The following is a 23077-nucleotide window of genomic DNA, read 5'->3' on the forward strand; positions in this document are numbered from 1 at the left end:
TGGGAACAGGGACCAGGTTCCGGGGGGGGGGGGGGGGGGGCAGAGGCCCTGAGCTGAGCCCTGAGGACCAGCTGGACCTGGAGAGAGAGTGAGAACGGAGCCAAGCAGCGGAGAAGAGGGCCTGGCTGCAGGTTTGCACTAGCAAGCCGTGGGTTTTAGACAGAGAAGTGAGCTAAGGGTGTATACCTCAGGGGGAACAGTGCGCAGAATTATTGTGAGGCTGGAGGCCCTCGGGGACTGTGTCAGGAAGGTCACCTAAGACACCGACGTAGAGATTCAGACATGAGATCATGAGGCAGTGGCCCCTGGGAGATGATGCTAGAGAAAGTCTCGAAAGAAAGGGACAGAGTGCTCATTACAGAACTTGAGGAACACACCTGAGCAGTGTGAAAACAGAAGCCCACAGAGAATGCAGAAATGAGGCCGTTTAGAGGTTCGGGAGGGTGACCGTGGCAAATGATGGCCATGGGAGCAAAAAGCTAACAAAATGCCAAACTGGGCATTGGGTATTATTGGCTTGCACCCTAAGTGCAAAGAGGTTAAGAAAATGCCGAACAAACCTTGGGAAAATGGGTCTTACAAAGTCACGGAGGCAGAGAAGGGAGCACGAGGTGGAGAAACTCAGAGAAGTTTGTGCGCAGGGACAGCACAGGGACAGCCACCGCATCAGTGCAGTGACAAAAACTAAGATTGTGGACCTCGCCCGGCTCTCACAGCCTCATTCGGCCAGCCTTGGAGACGGGTGACCGTGTGTCGTCAGAATTTAGGGCGCGATTCACACAAATTCCTTACGGACATGAGTTGACCTGGGCCTGTCAGACCGGAGGCGCCGCTAAGTTCCTTCTCCCGAGTTGTCGGGCAGGGGAGTAGAGATACCAGGATAGACGGTGGTAAGTGAGGAAGGGGAGAGGCGAAGGGGGTTTCAGGCAAAGACAAGGCAGGAGCCGCTGGTTTTCTACATTTACATCCCCAGCAGGCGGGATAGTCCTGGCTGGGTTGTGTTTAACGTGAGTGAGGGAGCGAAATGCAAGAAAATATTCTCTCTGTGTACGTGGTGAAATATTAAAGCGCGTTCTTACACAAATATATTTAAAGCTGCCGATCAGTGAGACTTTCTAGCAAAAAGTAACCCTTCACTTAGGCACCAGCATCTGGTCCTTCTCTTCTGAATCCCTCAGCATAAAAGTATGTTTAAATTTTTTTAGTAAGAAGACTTAAAAGCCCTCTCCTGACCTGCCTTTCACCTCAGCCCCCGTCTCTTCAAGAAAGCTGCCTCTACTGCGTGACTCAGTTTCTCCCCTGAATTTCTCTCAGACAGGCTTGTGCCTTCACCGTTCCGCCCAAAGCGTCCCCAAGTTCTCCAGGGGACCCATCTGGTGTGAGTTCTTGGTCCCCTTGACCCTGTTTTCCGGGGCTGCAGGATTCAGCAGAGCTGATCACGTCCTGCTCTGTCTCCAGCACCTTCTAGGGAACCACACCTCAGGACAGTTCCCACCTCACCTAGGACCCCTTCTTAGACTCCTGGGCAGCCTTCCAAAGGCAGAATGTCTCAGTCCTGGAACCTCTTCTCTCCTCTGTCTACACTCAGTCCTTTGGATGTAGGATGATGTTGGAACCATCTCTACTCCAAGGACTCCCAGGCCTATGTCACCTCCACTTCCAAGGGCCCGTGGGCAATGAGCTGTCCCTTCCCAGTAGGACCCTGCCCCTCCCTCCCCACCAGCCACCCCTTCTGCTTTTCCCCTAAGGCTTCACGGCCTCACTATTGCCATTCCATCCGCCACACCACGGACTTCTGCAGGGATCTCCCTCGACTCTTCTCTCAGATGTCACTGCCCTGACGGGTCTTCCTGGCTACTGTAGCCGCCCCCCACCCCCAGCCCTCATGCTCCCATCCTCTTTCCCAGATCTCCTGTGGTCCCTCAGTATTTAACACACGCCTACATTTTGCTCGCCTGCATTCTCTGTTGTCTGCCTCCCCCACTAGGGCAGGGGGGCAGGGGGGTTCTTCTTTCATTGATTTTGTGTTCTCCTACATCCACGCCGTTGGTAAATAATATTTACCATGCTGCTTCTTCTTTCCCAGCTGCACGAACACGAATCGGGAGCAGGGAACACATCTTAAATGCTGTTGCAAACCTTGCACCTAGGAAGTGTTCGATGAAATTATTCCTAGGGCAACATCGGTTTATTGGCTTGACCTGTGACTGATATTTAAGTAATCTCAGATTACATTCTTAATGGACTTCATAAAAAACTTAATGTTCACCTGGAGCCTGGTGGCTGGAACAGTGTGATGGGTGTAGTACCAAACACACTAAAGGTTCAATTTCACCGAACACTGTTTCTTCCCAGAGGTGACCTGGGGTCAGCCATATACTTGCTCCCTCGCGGGAGAAAACTTTATATGGATTTTGTGTCTGCATCTTATTTTAAATCCCTTCAAAAATGGCAAATTTTCATCCTTTAAAGGTCAATATTTGCAAAACGTCAGAGTCATTCCAAACTAAATGTAGTGTGAAAGATTGATAATTAACCTGCATTGTCATTTTGAACAGAAAAATGAAGTGAGATTATTTTGTGATGGGCACTTCTTTTTTTTTTAAATTTTTTAATGTTTATTTTTGAGAGAGAGAGAGAGAAAGCGAGAGAGACAGACAGACACAGAGCAGGGGAGGGGCAGAGAGAGAGAGACACAGAATCCAAAGCAGGCTCCAGGCTCTGAGCCATCAGCACGGAGCCCAACGCAGGGCTCGAACTCACGAACCGTGAGATCATGACCCGGGCCGAAGTCGGACGCTTAACCGACTGAGCCACCCGGTGCCCCTTGAAATCCAGTTTCCGAAGGCAGTTGGTGGGAAGTTCCATAGTACGTGTGGTGTCGGTGAGGACCTGGCTGAGTTCCCTTCACACTGGACCGTGTGCCCTTTCTCAGACGTCGGATTCACTACTTATTCTTATTTTTCTTAATTGTTGTTTAAAGTTTATTTATTTTGAGAGAGACGGAGCACAAGTGGGGGAGGAACAGAGAGAGAGGGAGATACAGAATCCAAAGCAAGCTCCAGGCTCTGAGCTGTCAGCACAGAGCCCGACGCGGGGCTCAAACCCACAGACCGCGAGATCATGACCTGAGCCGAAGTCGGCCGCTTAACCGACTGAGCCACCCAGGTGCCCCTGCAGTGGGCACTTCTTGCTGGGACAAAGCAAACAGGAAAGAGGAAGCCTCTGAAAACATTGGGAACAGTTTTGGGAATACAGTCTTGAATTCCTGGGAAATTAACTCTGTAGAGACCTCGTGGCTCTTTCCGCATCTTCCAGATCAGATACCGTTGATCTTCATGTAACTGCAGTAGTTCACTGGTTTTGTTAAAGTCTGACTACTCTATAGTTTCATCCTTTTTAAAAATTATGTCTTGCTTTGTGTTTCTAACAGATAAATGTACCTTAATTACTTACCGGAAACTGTTGGCAGAACAAGATTTTTTAAAGTTTTTTTATTTATTTTGAGAGAGAGAGAGAGAGTGAGCACAAGTGGGGAAAGAACAGAGCGGGGGCGGGGGGGGGGGCGGAGAGAGAGAGAATCCCAAACAGGCTCCACACAGTCAGCACAGAGCCTGATGAGGGGCTCGAACTCACGAACTGTGAGATCGTTATCTGAGCAGAAACCAAGAGTCAGAGGCTTAACTGACTGAGCCATCCATGTGCCCCAAAATAGGATTGTTTTTAATGTTTGTTTATTTTTGAAAGAGAGGGAGAAAGAGAGTGGCGGAGGGGCAGAAAGAGAGGGAGCGAGAGAATCCGAGCAGACTCCCGCTGGGCTTGGAACCTGGGAGGGGCTCTATCTCACGACTGAGAGGTCATGACCTGAATCTAAATCAAGGGTTGGATATTTAACCAATTGAGCCACCTGGGTGCCCCTCAAAATAGAATTTTTTAATGTTGATTAGAATAAACAGTCTTAGAATTTGAGGCCACTTACTAAAGGAACTAGCGTGTTTCCTTTCTCCAAGGTTAATACTTTCATTTGCAAACCTTCCCAGAAGATTTTGCCCAACTAGTTAGGCCCATGTGATTGGGTAAGATTTTTCATTGCAGACTTGTTTTTGTTTTGTTTTTGTTTTTCATTTTTTAATGTTTATTTATTTTTGAGAGACAGAGCACAAGCGGGGGAGGAGCAGAGAGAGAGGGAGACACAGAATCCGAAGCAGGCTCCAGGCTCTGAGCTGTCAGCACAGAGCCCGACGCGGGGCTCGAACCCACAAACCACAAGATCATGACCTGAGCTGAAGTCGGACGCTTAACCGACTGAGCTGCCTGGGCGCCCCTGAAGATTTGTAATTTAAGCCAGCTATCAGAATCTGAAACAAAAGCTTTTCCCACAGCACCGACATCTCCAATCCTTTCTTTATTCTTCGACCTCTTTATGCCACCAAACTTAAAAAAAGTAATTAGCAGCTAATTAAATTAATTAATTAGCTTTATTATTTTACCTCCTAAATAATTTTAGCTGATTGATTTAAAAATCACTGGCACTTCCTTGCCTCTCCTGGCAGTATTAACAGGAGTCATTTAAAAATAGAAATGAAATGAAATAATAAAATAAAGTACATACAATGCTGTTTTTGCACACTAGGTGGCCATGCATTTCTAAAGCGAGGATTCCCAGGCAATTAAACACATCTCTCACGCTCTGAATATTCCAGTTGCTTTAGTGTTCAGAAGAGATTGTTTCTTCCTTTAGTGGGTGAACGGCACTTGCAAGATCACTCAGCTCAAATGTTGATCGTTGTTCTTTTTTTTTTTTCTTTACTTGTTTACATACATCTATAGCTTTTGCATTTTCCCTTCTGAGAACCCATCTAGGGAAAGTGATGGGGGAAGAGCTAGGCGATTCAGCTTAGATCAAGCCCTGAAAATCAAACATCTCCCTGAGAGATGGAAATGTTCTGAGTCTTCTAGTCTCTTTAGATTACCTGAAATTGATTAGAAAGTAGCTCACAGGGGAAAAACACAAACGAAAAGAAACTTAAAAGGTGGTATTTCAAAAAGCCTTAGATGTTGGCAATTTGTCTCTAAATGTCCCTTCAAAGAGGTAAACTCTGTATTCTACACATACGGGTAAGCCTTCACGTTAGGCAGCGTGTCAGAGAAAACCAGAAGCCTGAATGATGTAACTGATTTTTCCTCTGATTAACATGGCCACAAATAGCACTGAGTAGGCTGGGGTCAATCTGCTTACTCCAAATGAGTGACTTTTGAGCAGCATCAGAGGAAAATAAATGACTGAGAAACCAAGGAATCTATTAACTACAGAAACAAATCCCCTTACGTTATTTTTAAAACACATAAGATGTGCAGAATGTGACCAGCTTCTGAGATAAAATGGAGTGCACCAGTACCGACTCGAGGCTTTGGCAGGTAGCCTGGAGAGCCTACTGCTTTGGTTGTTAATTAGCAATTGTCTATGTTGGTTTTAAGCTTTAGATGAAACGGATCCCAAGCTTTAATAACTAAGTTTCTTATCTGCTTCTGTATCGTCAGCAACTTTCCCATCTAAAATGTTAGCTTACCTTTCCAGAGATAGGTAGTGTGTTCAAAGATTTTCTTTTTCAGGCAGTTTTTAAAAATGTATATGAAGTTACTCTGATGCCCTTCCCTTAAAAACTCACAAAAATTCCTTCCTAAAATCTGGTATGTACTTGGTGCCAGTATTCCCAAGAGCCATTCTCATCATAATGCGCGGGTTTAGGACATTTGTATTTTCAAAGAAATCAGACATCACCGGTCGTTGACTCATAACATCATGAAGGCATATATTTGCGCATCGCTTTCCTACATGATTCGAGTCAGAGAACTAGTGTGATATTGAAATCGAATACCTTCAGGGGCACCTGGGTGGCTCAGTCGGTTAAGCGTCTGACTTGGGCTCAGGTCATGATCTCACAGTTCATGGTTCAAGCCCCTCATCAGGCTCTGTGCTGACAGCTCGGAGCCTGGAGCCTGCTATGTCTCCCTCTGTGTCTCCCTCTCTCTCTGCCCCTCCCCCACTCATGCTCTGTCTATCAAGAATTAATCAAGGTTAAAAAAAATTTTTTTTTAAAGGGTCTGACACTCAACCAACTGAGCTACTCAGACTCCCCTAGTTTAAAAAAAAAGAAAAAGAAAAGAAAACGAATACCTTCAGATCTGGCCAGTCTTCTCTAGCTAGTCTCCTGGTTCCTGTAGGACATAAGTCCTTAGTTCGCTAGCCCCTGCGTGCCCTGTACTGTGCTAACCGATCTTGAAAAGAGACGATACATCATAACCTGTAGACACAGCAAATGAATCTGTGAAAAGTGCTTGACTTTATGTATATATTTTTTGACTCAGCTGTCCAACGCCAGGATGTGACGGAAGTGGCCATGTCACAGGGAACTATGCGTCCCATCGCAGGTACCTGATAGCCTACAACATCTTATTCTAATGTAAATACTTTGTAAATCCTTATTGTCACCCATTCTAGAAAGGCAGTATCTGGATCCCGAATTGAAGAGTGAGTTAGTTGTGGTTGGGGGCATTTTGGGTTTTTTTGGTTTTTGTTTGTTTTTTTGTTTTTTGTTTTGTGTGTGTGTGTGTGTGTGTGTGTGTGTGTGTGTGTTTTCAGAAATAAAGTGAAGTTAAATCTTCTAGCTTTTTATTTATATGGTGTAGAAATCATGATTTTTGGTCAAAAATGTTTTTCTGGTCCTATTATGCAGACCATAAACCAAAAGCTAGAGTTTATGTCACGGCTTTGGTTCTATCTAGCTTTAGGACTCAAGTGAAACCAAGGTAAGACAGTAGAGTGACTTGGGTTGACCATTCACCTTTTCAGATGTGGCATCCTCCGCCCTGGGCAATTAAAAGGTCAATGTGTTAGATGAAGCAATGCAAAAAAGCTGGGTTTAGTGTCTCCACTTACCTCTTCGTCGATGTGATTCGCTTTCCCTTTGGGCATTGGTTTCAACCTTTAAGCCACCACAGCTCGGCGTGCAATGGAAATGAACTCCAAGTCAGTAATCATCGTATCACTGAGTTCTAGAGTCGGAGAGACTCATTGGGTTAAAGCCCTTCATTTGATAGCAAACCTGAGTCTGTGGGAAATAACTGAGGGGCCCACAAGCCCAGACCGGTCAGGGTGGCAAAGCCAGATTCAAACATGGTTGTATTTTTCCCAGTGTTCGGTCACCAGTAAATTTAGCATATATTCACAGACTCAAGACGCCATTTGAGTGGGATTTGTACATGTCAGTGTTGTGTGTTTTGCTTTTGTTTTTCTCATCCCTCTTTAGTGTTTCTGGATGTCCTTTAGCAGATAAGACTCTTAAATCCCTCATGGCTGCAAATTCCCAGGAGCTTAAGTAAGTATTGGAACCAAGACTTCCTTGCCCTGCACCCACTGAGTCAAGACTCCCCACGCTCAAGACCTGTGGGGTCCGTACTAACAAGTAGTAAATCACGCCTAACGAAAGTATGACCAATGCACTCTTTCACCAAAAAGTTCAAATGACTAAAACCAACTCCTTCTAATTTAATTTAGTTAATTTGCTCGTTTGGGGGATTTTTTTTTTATATTATAGTATTTTTTAAAGTAACCGTGTAATAGTTAAACATAATGCTTTTTTCTGTTGATTTCAGAATTTATACACTAAATCAGAACTATGAAGGTGTGGCAAAGCCCTTTCATCATCTAATTTTAAGTAAACGGCATAATATTTCACCTTATGGGAATTTTGAATCATATGATTGTCTTTCACTTTTGGGAGCTAGGCACAATTCTAGCTCATTTCAACCTAGTGTACAGGATCTCAAAGTCACATGTTTATTATCTTTTACTTAATGATTTTATTTTTTTAATTTATTTATTTTTTCAACGTTTATTTATTTTTGGGACAGAGAGAGACAGAGCATGAACGGGGGAGGGGCAGAGAGAGAGGGAGACACAGAATCGGAAACAGGCTCCAGGCTCGGAGCCATCCGCCCAGAGCCCGACGCGGGGCTCGAACTCACGGACCGTGAGATCGTGACCTGAGCTGAAGTCGGACGCTTAACTGACTGAGCCACCCAGGCGCCCCACTTAATGATTTTATTTTTTCCTACTTTTCTCTTCTTTTATTCCAAACTTCTCACTTGTTTATTTTCACATCTTGTTACATTATATATAGAATAATAAGAAGTTATAATCCATCTGAATAGTAAGTTATAATCCATCATTATATTTAAAAATATAATAGGGCATAACTTTAGAAAAGATAAGGAATAACATTAAACAAAATTCATGAAACTTATTTGCAAATAATAATATTTTAAGAAAACTGAGTGTTACTAAGTCTAGTGATAAAACAATATTTGTATAAATAGTGGAATAAACATTTGATGTCTAAATCACAAGTAAAAATGCAGAGATTTTATTTTCTTTCTTTTGTTAGTCTTTCCATTCTCTAACTTGTTTAAAATTATCTCTCTAAAAATTACAAAAGACAAATTTATGAAATAAGAGGTGATATAAAACAGATATAAAACTGGGGAATTTTGGTACCAGAAATAGTGAAGTGAACTATGAAATATGCAACTTTTCTCATTTTCAATATGTAAAGTCCAATTGATTGTGTCAGTATAGATTCTGGAAATCGTTCTATACATTGCCATTTTTCTAGACTGAAATGTCAGAATGTTAGGTTGAGAAATAATTAACAGATTGAAAAGAGAGAAGTGCCAGTGAAAAGAGAGAAATACTCAATCAGACTTATCTTACTTAGTACTTTTATTCAGTCTTACTCAGTTGTTCTAAATGTCTACATTTCCCTACCTTAATTGTAACTGTGGGTTTTCTTAAGTATTTCTTCTGAGCATTATTTCTAGAAAAAAAAATGTTGATAACATATTGAAAGCATGTAGGTCGAGAAGTTCTATAGCAATATTCAGTATTTATATGTTTTGTACAGCCATCTGATAGCTAACATCTTTGGGGTTTTTTTCTATACAAAAAAGAAAAAGAGACATTTCATTGACCTCTTGTTTAGATACTCCAGTAGAATTCCAAAACAAGGTCACTGATTTTTCTGTAATTGCAATATACTAAGAAACCACTATTTTCCTAGAAATGTTAATAAAAAAAGACCAGCTTTCAATCCTCTCCTACAATGTAGAATATAAACTCTGTCTTTAAAAGGTCGGTTAAAGATACCAAGCCAGTTTCTCTGGTTAACTCGCCGAGATGTATGCTGATTTTAAATTTCATTTGGAAAAAAAGCATTTACACTCTATGTTCTGCCTCAGGACTGGATATAAAAGAATTTTCATGAAAGTTCAGTGGGTTAGAGTTTAAGAAAAGGAATGGTATTCATGTTGGTTATTATTATTATCATTATTATTATTATTATTTTCAAACTCTTGTTTGGGGAGAAATCTGAACCAGGGTGAGCATACAAGTGGAACACTAACAATGATAATGTGTACAGCAACCTTCAGAAAAGCAAACATCTTATATTGGCCACTGTGTTTTCACTAGTATTGGGGATTTTTTAGAAGGGTAATGATCGGTAAGAAGTTGTATCAATTTTTACTTTCAAGTATGTTTTGAAACCTATTCCTACTTAGCATTCCAAGTAGAATTGGATTCCCCTTCCTCTTTTTCCCCTTCTCATTCCAAATTTAGTGGTTGATTGTCGATAATAGCTATTGGTAGATTTTCCAAAAGGCCATTTAAGTTGGGCCATGAGGCAGAACAGACCAGGTGCAAACGACTTGGGTTCTTTGGCAACTATATTAATGTGCCAAGTCTCGGGAGCTCACACATACCACTCTCGTCCGTGTGAATTTAATAGATTATCATGGTCGTGGAGCAAATCAAAGAAAATAAATTGTGCACAAAAACAACTTGGAAAACTTTTTTTTTTTCTTAAGTGAAAAAGAAAAACTTTGCATGATGTGACAGAAGGCCAGCAGTAGGTTGCAGGCCAAATTTCCGATTCCTCCCAAAATAAAGTCAAAAAGAGGAAGAAAGAAAGAAGGTAGGATAACAGCTAATGCATTGTCTGCCAAGCATCACATGGTACTTATCTTATACATCTTAACATATTCTTTATTTTTTTACTTTTTTTTAACATTTATTCATATTTTGAGAGACAGAGAGAGAGCACAAGCAGGGGAGGGGCAGAGAGGGGGGGAGACACAGAATCCAAAGCAGGCTCCAGGCTCTGAGCCATTAGCACAGAGCCCAACGCAGGGCGCAAACTCACGGACCGCGAGATCATGACCTGAGCCGAAGTGCGACGCTTAACAGACTGAGCCACCCAGACGCCCCCACCTTAACATATTCCTTAAAAATGTATTCTTAGGCAAAAACTCATTACATTTAAGGGGGGAAAAAAAGAGCCCCACAAAAAGCAACTCGTTCTGTTTAGTTCTACTTGAACGTGGCATGCTCCCCTTCCCTCCCCCACAACGACGCGGCCGGCACTCTGTTCCTGTGTTTTCCAGGTGTCCAACCCCGGGTTGCGATGGTTCCGGGCACGTGACTGGAAACTACGCTTCCCACAGAAGGTAAGATCGATTTCATTTCGGAAGTAGCGAAATCAGAACTCTGCCGCAGCGGCCAGTGAGATCACGTGGTTTGGTTTTGTTCTCTGTCATGCACATATTTAGTTTGTCCGGCTGCCCTCGTGCCAGGAAAGGTGGTGTCAAAATGACTCCTACAAAGGAAGAAAAAGAAGATCCTGAACTCAAGTGAGTGTGACCATTGAGGTGGGGCACCGGGGCCAGAAGCCGCCTGTTGGTCAGATGGGCAGGACATTGGTTGGGAAGCAACTGAGCGTTTGGGGAGAGGGGGTAGCCTATGAAATGCACGGACGCTTGAAGCAGCAGTCGGAGGGCTTAAAAGCTCAAGAAAATTGTCTTGTTCCTAGCTATGTGTACACAGTTCTTTGATAATGCAAAATAACAATAATAATAAAGAAAAGAGGAAGTTTATACTTTTAACAGAGTTTTAAATGGAAAGCAGCCTGGTGGAAGGGCCATAGCGTGATAAATATGGCAACATTTCCCCCCAACACTTTAATTTTCATTAAGGTACAATTTTGTCTAAATTAAATTCCCTCTGCTGAGAAATGTGCTACCAAGTCTTGGATACTATAGGCAGCTACAGATGTAGAAGTTTGTAAATTTCTTGCTCTACAACATTTCTAAACGCGTTACTTCGGCATTTAAGAAACCAGCGTCCCCATTCTACGGGCAATGTGCCATACAATGTAGGGCAAAGTGGTTAACGTTTTATACACTTGGTCTTTTGTTTGGAGGCAGCCTAACACAGTGCTCACGTGATTGGCTCTAGACCTAAAACGTGTGGGTGTGAACATGACTCCACTTCTAGGAAAATGGGTGGCAAGTTACCTGAGCTCCAAAAGTTTTCCCCGCCTAAAAAGCGGGATAATAACGCTCTCTGCCCGACGGGTTTATAGTGAAGATTACCTGAGATCATGCACGAACCTTCCTTAGCTTGGGCCTGCGGACCACTCTGAGAATACAATGCTGTTTTGCTAGTTGGACTGGCATTTTCAGAGCTCCTTAATTTCACCACTTGCCATCTATTTGGTATGGAATCGCCGCTGCCTTCCCATTCACCTAGTTACAGTGCTTCCTGCAGAGTTTTCCCCTGGCTCCCTGCTGGTAACGTCTCTGCTCTGTCTCTCTAGATGTCCTGTGATAGGGTGTGACGGCCAAGGTCACATATCAGGTAAATACACGTCCCACCGCACAGCTTCTGGCTGTCCCCTGGCCGCCAAGAGACAGAAGGAGAATCCTGTCAATGGGGCCCCCCTCTCCTGGAAACTGAACAAACAAGAGCTGCCACACTGTCCCTTGCCAGGCTGCAACGGGCTGGGCCATGTAAATAATGTTTTTGTCACCCACAGAAGGTAACGTCTGTTTTCTGTCTTTTGTTGTGTTGTTGTTGTGAGGGTGTGTCACCTCAGTGGCTTTGGGTCGAGGTGGGGAATCCCTCCTGGGGGTCATCAGTCGTAGCCCTTCAGATGTTGCGACGAGTCTTGCCAGATCGATGTTTGGTGACTTCGAGGAATGAAAAATGCTATTTTCTCTGTTTCTGAAACTTTACTCCATAGTTTGCAAGGGCTGTAGAAATTGCATTTGGTTTTGGGGTTCTAAAATTTGCTTATGCTGCTACTTTTTAATGGTTTAGTCTTTTAACGGTCCGCTTCGATTTCAAGTGGTGATATTTACTCCGTTATGCGGCGTAATTGTAAACTTTCTCTTTACATATTTATGTCCCTCCCTCTCGTGAACTGGCTCGATTTCAGGCCAAATTGTAGTTATTTTGCTGCTGGGGAGATGTGACTCATCCCCAGCAGCCAGAAAGAGAATGACACAGTGACTACTAAGGATACCACAGGATGAAAGAGGTTTAGAAAACCCTTTATCGTTTCACAATGACTTAATTCCTTTCTCACTGGGTGTCGTGGATTTCAATGGAGTCCTTTGTTGGGAACACTGATCTTTGTCCAGCTTTTTGGTTCACATTCTACCTAAAGAAAAGAGGCTAGAAGATTCACCACACACTTCTCTAATCAAGGAGGGCCCTTCTAGTCTTCTGGCCCCCTGTGCACGATGCGGATTTGACATCCAATGCAGCTTTAGTGAGCCCTGATGCTTTGCGTATGCAAATTGAGCAAAGCGGGGGCGTTCTGGATTTTGTTTGATTTTAAAGGTACGTATCAATGGCATCAGAAAATTAAGCCTTCCAGGAATTGCTGTTTTAAGTGGACGTATAGCCATATCTGCTTATCGAGAAAACGTAAATTTTTGAAGTGGTTTTTTTTTTTTTTGATTTTCAAATGCACGGTCATGTTCACAACAGCACACATTGTCCTGAATTTGAGTCATTATTTCATATTCGGGAAGGACAGTCACAAATCAAGTGTGCCTGATGGCGTGTTAACTGCCAAGTAGCGTTACTTTCTTATCGCGGACTCGGTAATATCCATGTTAACACCGATAATGAAATATTAACGCCGTCCTATGGGGGGCACATCCCTCGGTCAGCAACAACAGAATTATCTTTAAAAATCATGAAGTTTTAAATGATGACACCGAGGCTTGGTGAGGATAGAGAGCAACAGGGGCTGTCACTAGAAGTGCAAGAGAATCGCTAGAGCCGATCCCTTCAGGAAGTCAGGTTGAGAAAAGAACAGATGAACATTCCCAGCCACCTAGACACCGAGCTGATAGGCTTATGCCTTGGAGAGTCTCCTGCACACGGGAGCCCAGAGACATGTCAGAGAATGTCTATGGGAGCGTTGCCCTCCTAAGTCCAAACTGGGACGGACCCACCCACATGCCCGCTGACAGTCAAGTGCATAAGTGAGCAGTGGCCCACGGTGAAAAGGAAGTGAAGCCTCAGTGGATTTTAGAACACAATGCTGAGTGGGAGAAAATGCTGGAGAATATGTGTGGCGTGATTCTGTTTCCAAAAAGTTAAAAACAAGGAGCAGAATTGCATTTTAGAAAGCTAGGTCCTCATTCACCTACAGGCAATGGTGATCTCTGGGGGCAGGAGAGGTGACTGTTGAGGGCACGGGAGCTTCAAAGTCATTTTCGTGTTTGAAGGTAAAAGGTGTTCACCTTGACGGTGTTCTTTAAACTGCGAATATACATTGTATGTATCAATGCACATATTACGTGCTTCATAATAAGAAAAAGGAAATTATGAGTCAAAAAATATAAGCTTCAGTATTAATGCCAAGATAGAACTTTGTAGGAGAAAGAAAATAATTAAGTGTTTAAACAAATGAATAATTCAGATTTCACTGTTCTTTACCGGAGAGTTCTCTTGCTGTTTAAAGGGTTTAAGAGACTGAATTTACTTTGGCGTATTCTCTTTAAGGTGGAATGCTTCTCTTTACTCTAGATCGAATTTAATGAACTAACGTAATAAAATGCCTAGCTTATAGCCTGGCACATAATGGTGTTTAACCCAGACGATTTCCTTTCCCTTTCATAAAAATTATATTAACATCTGCATATACATACATACATATATATATATATATATATATGCAGTAATTCATTAATAATTCATTAAAGTGAGAATGACTTATGCTAAAATAGCACGTTTTAACCTCTGATACACTTTTATATATTCTGTATTTTGACCCTCAAATCCCTGAGGTTTTTTGGTACTCTCTCCGCTCGCGGACAATAGCTAACATCTATTCAGGGCACGCTCTGTTCCAGTAGAGAGCACTGTTCTAAGTACCTTACGTGCTTTATTCCTTTAATCCTTTACAAAACCCTGTGAGCTACAGAGGTAGTGCAATTACCCTCCACCGACAGAAGAGGACAAGTGCAGGGAGGTTCAGGAATTGCCCTTTTGCAGGCGGTGTCGGGCCAGCAGCGCCCCTGTCGTGACCCTCCTTGGTGTTCGGTGAATCTTTCTGTGTGCCAGCCTCACGCACACGGTTTGCCCCCAGCCGTTCTCTAAGGTAAATTCTGCCATTTTTTTCATGCTAACATTCCGCAAAACGGGAATAAGTACAAAATTTACCTTAGAGGATGGTCGAGAACAGTTTGGCCCATGCATTTACATCAGCATAATATTTACAGACTATTTTAAAACCTTGCTTTAAGTCTTACATGACAAACTTCTACTCTGAAAAAAATAGCAGTCTGAGAAGACAAATGATTTTATATTAACACACACACACACACACACACACACACACACGATGGATGTTTGTAGTTTCAGAACCAGAACTTGTATGACCTCATTTAGTGCTATGCCAGAACTTTGTAATTTGTTTGAGAGCTTTAATATACACAGTGATGTCCATGTAAATCGTGTCATCTGCTATTTCACTTTAACAAGGCAGATGAAGATATAGTTTAACATCGCGCTGATAAGTGGTAGACTTATAAACGGGGTCAAAACCATTGTGACCTGCCTTTTCTCCTGCCTTTGCAACTCGGAGCCCAGACCGTGATGGTGACACACACCCCAGCCAGCCTCCACCTACGCAGCAGGTGGAAACCCCGTGGAGGACGTGTTCATCCTCAAATGGGAAGACAACCGTTGATCGTATTTTCCTATCCCATTGTTTTACATTTAAGATTTGTTTCACCCCCTGGAAGATATAACTACGTTGGAAAATACAAAATATCAAGTGGTATTTTGAAATCATATCCTCACTTTCATAACTTCCCGTACGCTTTAGCTCTAAGTCACACAGCTGCGGACGCGTCACTAACTCTCCTCACCACTGTTACAACTGGACGTGTGTTGCCCTGTGGTAGGAACAGAGCAGATTATTTAGAGGACAGGGCCAGAGAATTTTCCTGAGCTCTTAAAAGCCATCACTGTTCCACTACAAGTGGACTTACAGGTCACTTTCAAAATCCACCTTACCAGCTAAATACTAATCTTGTACATGACAGTTTTCTGAGAACACACTATGTGACATAAAGACAGACTTGTGCTAACTTTGCAGAAAAAATACAGATAATGAAGCTTATAGGCCACACTTTACAGTGAGAAGCTTACAAAATAGGGAAAATCCAGTTTACGGTTCTGTTTGTGCTTTTTCATTATTTTCTTTTCCGGTGCTAAATATTTCATAACTTAGCAAATTTTGGCAAACCACATGGCCTTCTTTTTATATGTAATATTATATATCTATTATTTTTATATTTCACATAATCTCCATATAGAATGACTTAGAAGTCATTTAAAAATATGTTCATTTAGCAAACATTTATAAGGGGCTTTGCCTCAGAAATATTTTTTTTCACTCTGCCGAGTGTCCTGATGTTCAGGTCGAAAATGATTGTTTCATATACGAATTGTAACCAAATGTCTGTGGGGAAAAAATATTTGAAGTGGCTGATTTGTGACCATTTTTAATGGTGCTTAAAAATCCTGTCTCTAAACATATAGCAAAGTTGCAACAGAATCAATGGTTGCTTAAAAGAACAAAACTGTCTCATCACGTACTATAAGACACAAGTTTTGTTCAACGTTGTCATGATCATTTTGGTGCAATTTAAATAAAACAGGTGACATTAAAGAAAGGCAGCATAGTGGAAGGGTGTAGCTATTAAGGAAAAGGGGTAAACCCCACTGCAGGAATAGACACTGGCCACAGGGAGCGCATCTGAATATATTTACAGTGCTTCCTTTTAGTCTCCTTTCGGAGTAGAGATTTTTTAAATGACAATTAACGTTTTAAAAGCTAGAGGATAAATTAGAAACAGTCCCATGCCCAAATGGTATGCGCTACACCTGTTTATTTTTATTATTTTGGGTGTGTATTAATTCAAGCCATTCTGTAAAGATCAGACTACAGTATATAAGAAACAGGAGGAACAAGATTCTGCTGTATTATTCATGGAATTTTGACTAATTTGGAACAATTGTTATTTGTAGCACATACGTACAGTCTTACATTTATGGAAAATAAAGGGACCCCTACAAAAAAAGGCACTTATATGAATGCAGAATAGTAACTTTAACAAAAGTAATTAAATGATAGTATCAGCAGTAGCTATTTGTGTTTTGATTTAAAGAACAAAAACACAAAGCACTATTACATTATTTGAGGGCCTTTGCTTTCGTTTTCATAGATGTTACATGTTATTTCTACAAAGAGACTGCAGATTAGAATGTAATTACTTGGCAGGCAAAGACAGTAAGTGGGAATACAAAATTTTAATTTTTGTAAGACGCAATGCATGTGAAAAGGGAGAAATAATATGTATTTCACACATTGGTATAATTTCCATGTTCACAGCTTATCTGGATGTCCTCTAAATGCACAAGCCATCAAAAAGGGCAAGGTCTCAGAAGAACTGATGACCATCAAACTCAAAGCGACAGGCGGTAAGAGCACAGAGCTGAAGGCCGCCGTCCCCACCAAGGTCTCAGCCGGCTCCCCAAAGTGTTCTTGTGCCAAGGGATTCTCTAAGTGGGAAGTGCGATTTTAATATACAAGAAGGAAGCTTTCCTTGAATTTGAACTAGAGCCATAACTTCGTCTAAAACGCAATTTATTGGGTTTTTTCCCTTCCTTCTTAGTAAGGATCTCCAACGGAAAATCAAGCAATGCTATTCAAGGGATTAGGAAACACTGGGTGAACTTTTGTTTCCCAGTGCTCAAAACGATAGCTTTTGCACTAGTGTGTGTGTGTGTGTGTGTGTGTGTATGCGCACACGTGCGCGCGTTCCCGGTATAAGTCTTCTATTAAATTTCAAGAAATACAGTTTTTGGCATTTATCTTTGAATCCTCAAATTTTGTTCCATACTCAGAATGATATTTTTATGATGAACCTGGATGATTTAAATTTATATCCAAATCTGTATCTGTATTTCCCTAGTGTCAATGCCTCATCGAAGTTAATAGATGCAGTTTCTGAGCTCTGTCTTTGGATCCTTCAATTTTCCTTTGACTCTTGAGCGCTTTCCCCAAGATTTCTCATCACTATTATCTCAGGCACGTGTTGTTTCCTTAGAACATCATTCTAAAGCATCCGGAAACCATGGCAAAGCAATCGTGTTTGCGTTGGAGATTTATTTGATGGTGTCTTTGGCACATAACTGGAACGGAGCAACCGTTACTTTACTTCTTCGAAAGCGTTGCTCCATTTTTTTAACTTGTGTGTGAGTTTTTAGAACGAAGATGCGCAATATCCAAAGGAGGGCAACACTTTTGAGCTTCCTACTTCCCTCTAAGGCTTTCATCTGCCATCAGATGCGTTATTTCAAGTGGCCCCTTGGGGACCTGCTCTTCCTCCCGCAGCCACCGCTAAGAGGCGAAGGGGGTTGGGGGAGGAATAGACCCGCTGGGGGTTAGGGGCTGCGCTCGCCATTCTGTCCCACATTTAGATGCTCAGCGAAAGTGCTTTCTCCAGGTGTCTTCCTTGTTCTTTAGAAATACTCCTCACTTCTCAGCAGCCTCTTAGCACATTCTCTGTGAAACTGGCACAATTTAATATTTATTTATTCACATGTCACCTTATTTCAAACAATATGTAAATGAAAGGGAGTGCGATGCTACATTAAAAAGGAAAAGCTACTTAGAAAGTAATTCAAAAAAAAAAAAAATGAGACAAAAGGAGATCGAAGATAAGGAAGCCAGGTGGGCCAAGCCTGAGGATCCCGGAAGGAACGTGTGAAGCAAGGCACTTCGCGGTGGGTCAGAAGGGATCTCGGATGTGACTTCCGGCTTTTCAGAAGCCAAAGCAAAAGGAGAATATAATCGCTCTGAGAATCACACCGTCAGTAAGTAAATTCGGAGCAAAGAGTTTCTCGGGAACTGAGTGCGTGAAGAAAACATTTCCCATGAATCTTCATTATAAGAACCCAGCAACACCTTGAGCAGTAAAGGTAACGGAAGTCACAGAAGTCGCAGGCTGCTCCTGATAAAGAACAAGACGCCCAGCTGTTGGCACTACAGCAACTTACAGCGAAGCCGTGTGGGGCACACGGCTCTGCTGGGCTGCCCAAACCCCCTGGTAGACGGTCACAGAACCCTGGGGGCAGCTGGACTGCACACACGTCCTTCGAAAGGTGCTTTATAAATTGAGCATCTTCAGCCGAACTTTCAAAGGACACGGGGCAGCAGCAAGATGGCTAGAAAACATTGACAAGTGTCTGATCTGCCTCTATTCCAAACGGGCCAGGACATTGGAAATGGCACAGCCTCACAATCTAAGGAGCCAGGGACTGATGCTCATCGAAAGCCTGAGAACCCACAGTGACTTGTGTGTGAGGAAAACCCCACCTGGTTCAAGTCAGGGTCAGGGAGGACATAAGTTCATTTGAGGTCCTCTATAACAGTGGGGCATCGTCCCCTAGTCCCCTGGCCCCCTGCCTTGACGCTTGGACACAGCCGTGGTTCCCTGGATGACTTACAAAGGGGGTGTAACCCAACACTCTCTAGGCCCTAAGAAGAAAGTCAAATTGCAGTAAACTCAAGAGTGCATATGACTGTCAGCCTCCTGGTGGGCTATATGAAGTTAAACTGGGTACAGATCATTCAGGCAAATTGGTTAGTTGCAGGACACGTTGGGAGCATTTTACCGACAAACCAGTTAAAACATGGAAGCTCTACACCAAAAGCACTTACATTCACTTTAGAAGAATTGGTCTTTAGCTCTCTGCCCTTGCCATAATTAAATTGCCACCCTAATTTTTTAAACCATGACTAGTCCTTGATAGTAAAATTACAATGTCTGTACATGAACAAATGCTTGCCCTTCTATTCTTTGTGGGACAAGTAAAAGTTATGATGGTTGACCTACGTATACGTTCTTATACTTAGTAGACCTTTCTAGGTCTTTCCATGTTCTAAATATTGTTATACATCATTCTTTTCTGGATAGAGCTCTAACTACTTAAAGCCCCTTACAAGTTGAGTATATCTGCTGTATATGAGTATATGCATCCCTTATAAATTTATACAGAATATAAAATATCGTTATAAATTAGGTAATCCCTAGTTATGTATATTAGGCACAGATTTAACCCAAGCAAAGAAAGCATCTTCCTTTGCTTTTAAACAGGTACACCCTTTAAAGAAACAGGGCCACTGAATAGTTCAGCAGAATACTCCTTGGAAAGTTTATATGGCTTCCTTGGTTAACAATACATAGCTGGCCTACCCCAGGGCCCTACTTCCACTCTACGTTCTGTTGTGTGTGTATCTGTCAGAGAACATCAGTGCACACATTTTATGGATACTTTCAAAATACATTAAATATCTATGCTAAAGGTAGCATTATAATGGTTGAGAAAACATATTCTCGAACCGGAGAGCTTGTGTGCTGAATCCCAGCTCTACTTAACCCCTTCATGCCCTGGTTTTCCCATCTTTAAAATGAGTAATAAGCGTACCTGCTTCATGGGATCCTTAAGAGGATCCAGCGAGTTCACACTGGCAAGTGCAGGTGTGAAGCTCATCTGTTGCAGCCTCCCAGCTCCACTCAGTGGTGGAGGCTCTTAAAGACCGTAGGTACGGAGAGGAGGGGGGCAGACAAATAGATCAGTAGAAATAAATAAAGTCATGTATTCATGGGGAAAAAAATTACAAAAAGATTGGCTGAAATGCCTCCTCCCCCAAAATAAAATAAAGTATCTCCCCCAATCCCGGAAGTCATAATGAAAACATTAGTTCATGTATTCATTAATTGCATGAGGATGTATGGAATTTATGGAATTATGGAGAATTTATGCTATTACCGTTTTGTGAGATCTCGTCTCCAAATCATACCTTTCCCATAGGTGTCCAGGTACCTTTTGTTACGAGGCATCTTCTAAATGGCCCCATCGTGGTCAAGAGACGTGAGCGTTCTCACTCTCATTGGATGCCAGGGGAACGCAATCCTAACTAGATCTCAGTACCGAGAATCGGGGCTGTCAGAGTCTTCTCGCAAGCATCCATGACTTAACAGCCAAAATTAAACCCTTGGTTTTCCCTCTGGAAGCTGCCATTCCGCTAGCCTTCCTCATCCCAGGGATGCCACTAGTCGCCAGCTGCTTGAGCAGAAACAAATGGTCTTCCTCGAGGACTCCGTTCACTCATCCCCTTTCTTCCATCCGTCACAAGTATTGCAAATCCTACCTGCAAGTTTTATTTGAGTGCACTTCCGTCAGCCCTGCTTCCACTGCCATGGGGCAAAGGGCCATCCGACAAGCCAGGACCCCAGGGATAATCTCCTAACCAGTCTCCTGGTTTCTACCGGCTCCCTTTCACCGCATCCTCTACTCAGGACTGAGCTATGCTTTTGAAAAGCCAACCAGATCGCATCAACTCCCCTGCTTAAAACTCTTCACGGGTTTCCACTGCCCGAGAATAAACCCAAGCTCTTTGTGAGGTGGCCTGCTTTCGTCACTCACCGTGTGTTCATTCACGGGGGCCTTCTTACAGTCCAAGGAGCAGACCTTCCCATTCATTGCCTTCCCAGCCCAGGCCTCTGTGCTTTCTACTCCGTCCCCCGCGATGCTCATCCCACCCGGGTCCCAAGCTTTTCATGGGCCTGCCTTTTTTGTAGTGGTAAAGGCTCAGATTAAAAGAGCCTTCCCCAGTGAGGGTTCTCAAAGCACCGCATGTGTTTCCTTCCCAGGTCTTCATCTTTTATCAGACTTAGGGTCTGCCTCACCAGATACTATGTAAGAAAATGCCATTTTCTGAAGTGGAATTTTATTCCAAAGAGACAGAAAGGAAAAACAATTTGACAAAGAAATACAGCAATAGAAGCTTTCGTCTGCTGAAATCAGAAAAATGCCAAGTGCTTAGAGCACTCGGAACACGTTTAATTGGGAATCTGCGCTCCCTGGTGTCATCCAAATCAAGTATCTCAGACCCAGTTGTCTGAAGAAGATCCTGTCTAGGGTAGCAACCAGTTGAGCTCGGTGCTCGGAATTCTCCAGGTGCAGCCAGCCGGTTCGGAATAAATCCTGAGTCCCGTATCCCGGATGTTACAGAACCATTAGTGTGGTCCTGGGGAATTGTGTATTTTTTCTTAGGAGCCGTGTCCCACGGTTGACTCGTACTCAAAACGATCTAGGTCCTGAACTGCCGGGATCTTAGCTGTCGGTTCGCTTTTCTTCTTTACTGAATCTCGGAGCCCAGTGTTAGATCGATCTCGTGAAGTAGTCTCTTCATTGGTGCCCGCTTGGCCCGTTTTGATTCAGGCACTTAATTCCTTACAATAAGGAAGCACGTGCCCACAAAACGGCCACCTGGTTTTTCCTGCTTTGTGGAAAGCTTCAGGGCTTACGGGGTCATTTTAACATTATATTGGTAAGCGTTGTTCGCGTTGTTTTTGGTGGGCGTGCCGTGTGTTGCCAGGTTGGGCTTTTGTGAATGTGCCGCGTACGTCTCATGCCCGCCTCCCATTGCACACAGGCGGCCGTTTGTCTCGGGTGTGGACCTGGGAATGGAGTTGCTGGGTCACAGAGCATGGGAGGCTCACCTTCAGGGGACAAGGGACTCTTTTCCAGGGTAGTAACCCCAGGGCAGAATGTAGAAATGTAGAAAAGTAGAAAAAGCTCTTTTCTACTCCCTCGTCTCACAAAGAAATCCCATCTTGTAACTCTGGAACCCACTCTTTTAGAATCTTGGATATGGGTCAGGGTAAAAATTCAGCATGTCAAATTAACGTCTAATTCTCACTTAGCAAACCACAAACGAAACATAAAATGACTTGTATTCTCATTGTCTCACATTTCCGTTTGCACTCAAGAGGGTCTGACTCTTTGTAGGTATAGAGAGTGATGAAGAAATTCGGCACCTGGATGAAGAAATAAAAGAACTGAATGAATCCAACCTTAAAATTGAAGCAGATATGATGAAACTCCAGACGCAGGTAAAAACAACAAAACGACAGAAAGCTATTCGTTGTCTTTAAAGTGATCACGACCATTAGTGGGGGCAAAACACTGAACAGTTAAACCCTGTGATGAAAGATAAACCGTTACCTTACTATGAATACACTGAGCGTGCCTCGGTGACACCATATTGCAAAGCTTGGGTAGGTAGGTCGGTCACCCCGGGCCACCACTGGTTTGGTAGCTGGAGGCAAAGCTACTCGTGCGTTTGTCTTGGGTGCGTTAAAGGATTTAGAAGCAAAGCCGATCGTCCTGTAATTAGAGTCCCGCAGAACACATGGTGATTTAGAAAAATTGTCACGAAAAGATACAAGAAGACTTAGTTTTATTCAAAACTCAAATAAAACAGAGCAACTTTTCCCACTTACTTTTTCTGGAACACCTCTGAACGTGTGTTTGTTAGAAACAGGTCTTTCTGGGGGCGCCTGGGTGGCTCAGTCAGTTGAGCGTCCGACTTCGGCTCAGGTCATGATCTCGCAGTTTGTGAGTTCAAGCCCCGCGTCGGGCTCTGTGCTGACAGCTCAGAGCCTGGAGCCTGTTTCAGATTCTGTGTCTCCCTCTCTCTCTGCCCCTCCCTTGTTCACACTCTGTCTCTCTCTGTCTCAAAAATAAATAAACGTTAAAAAAAAATTAAAAAAAAAAAAAAAAGAAACAGGTCTTTCTGGA

At 43.0% G+C, this 23077-nt stretch overlaps 1 protein-coding gene and 1 long non-coding RNA gene across 3 annotated transcripts in view; one reads left to right on the plus strand and one right to left on the minus strand.

Annotated features, from left to right (window-relative positions):
* The window catches only part of ST18 (ST18 C2H2C-type zinc finger transcription factor), a 73977-nt gene that overhangs the window by 45714 nt on the left and 5186 nt on the right, over window positions 1-23077 (plus strand). The window contains exons 11-17 of the mRNA XM_032591892.1: window positions 6370-6432; window positions 7311-7379; window positions 10501-10563; window positions 10666-10746; window positions 11712-11933; window positions 16815-16903; window positions 22286-22389. Of these exons, the coding sequence (XP_032447783.1) occupies window positions 6370-6432; window positions 7311-7379; window positions 10501-10563; window positions 10666-10746; window positions 11712-11933; window positions 16815-16903; window positions 22286-22389 (691 nt within the window). The remainder of the gene's footprint in view (window positions 1-6369; window positions 6433-7310; window positions 7380-10500; window positions 10564-10665; window positions 10747-11711; window positions 11934-16814; window positions 16904-22285; window positions 22390-23077) is intronic.
* On the minus strand, window positions 10571-22868 carry LOC116737866. Of its 2 annotated transcripts, XR_004343152.1 has the most exons (4): window positions 22780-22868; window positions 22502-22663; window positions 22248-22314; window positions 10571-10712 (listed from the first exon to the last, which is right to left on the minus strand). It is a non-coding gene; the product is annotated as an uncharacterized LOC116737866 (long non-coding RNA). The 2 variants fall into 2 exon arrangements; XR_004343151.1 differs by lacking the exon at window positions 10571-10712 and having other exon boundaries at window positions 20144-22314.

The sequence above is a fragment of the Lynx canadensis genome, chromosome F2 (assembly GCF_007474595.2).
Source record: "Lynx canadensis isolate LIC74 chromosome F2, mLynCan4.pri.v2, whole genome shotgun sequence".
In the NCBI taxonomy this organism is placed as follows: Eukaryota; Metazoa; Chordata; class Mammalia; order Carnivora; family Felidae; genus Lynx; species Lynx canadensis.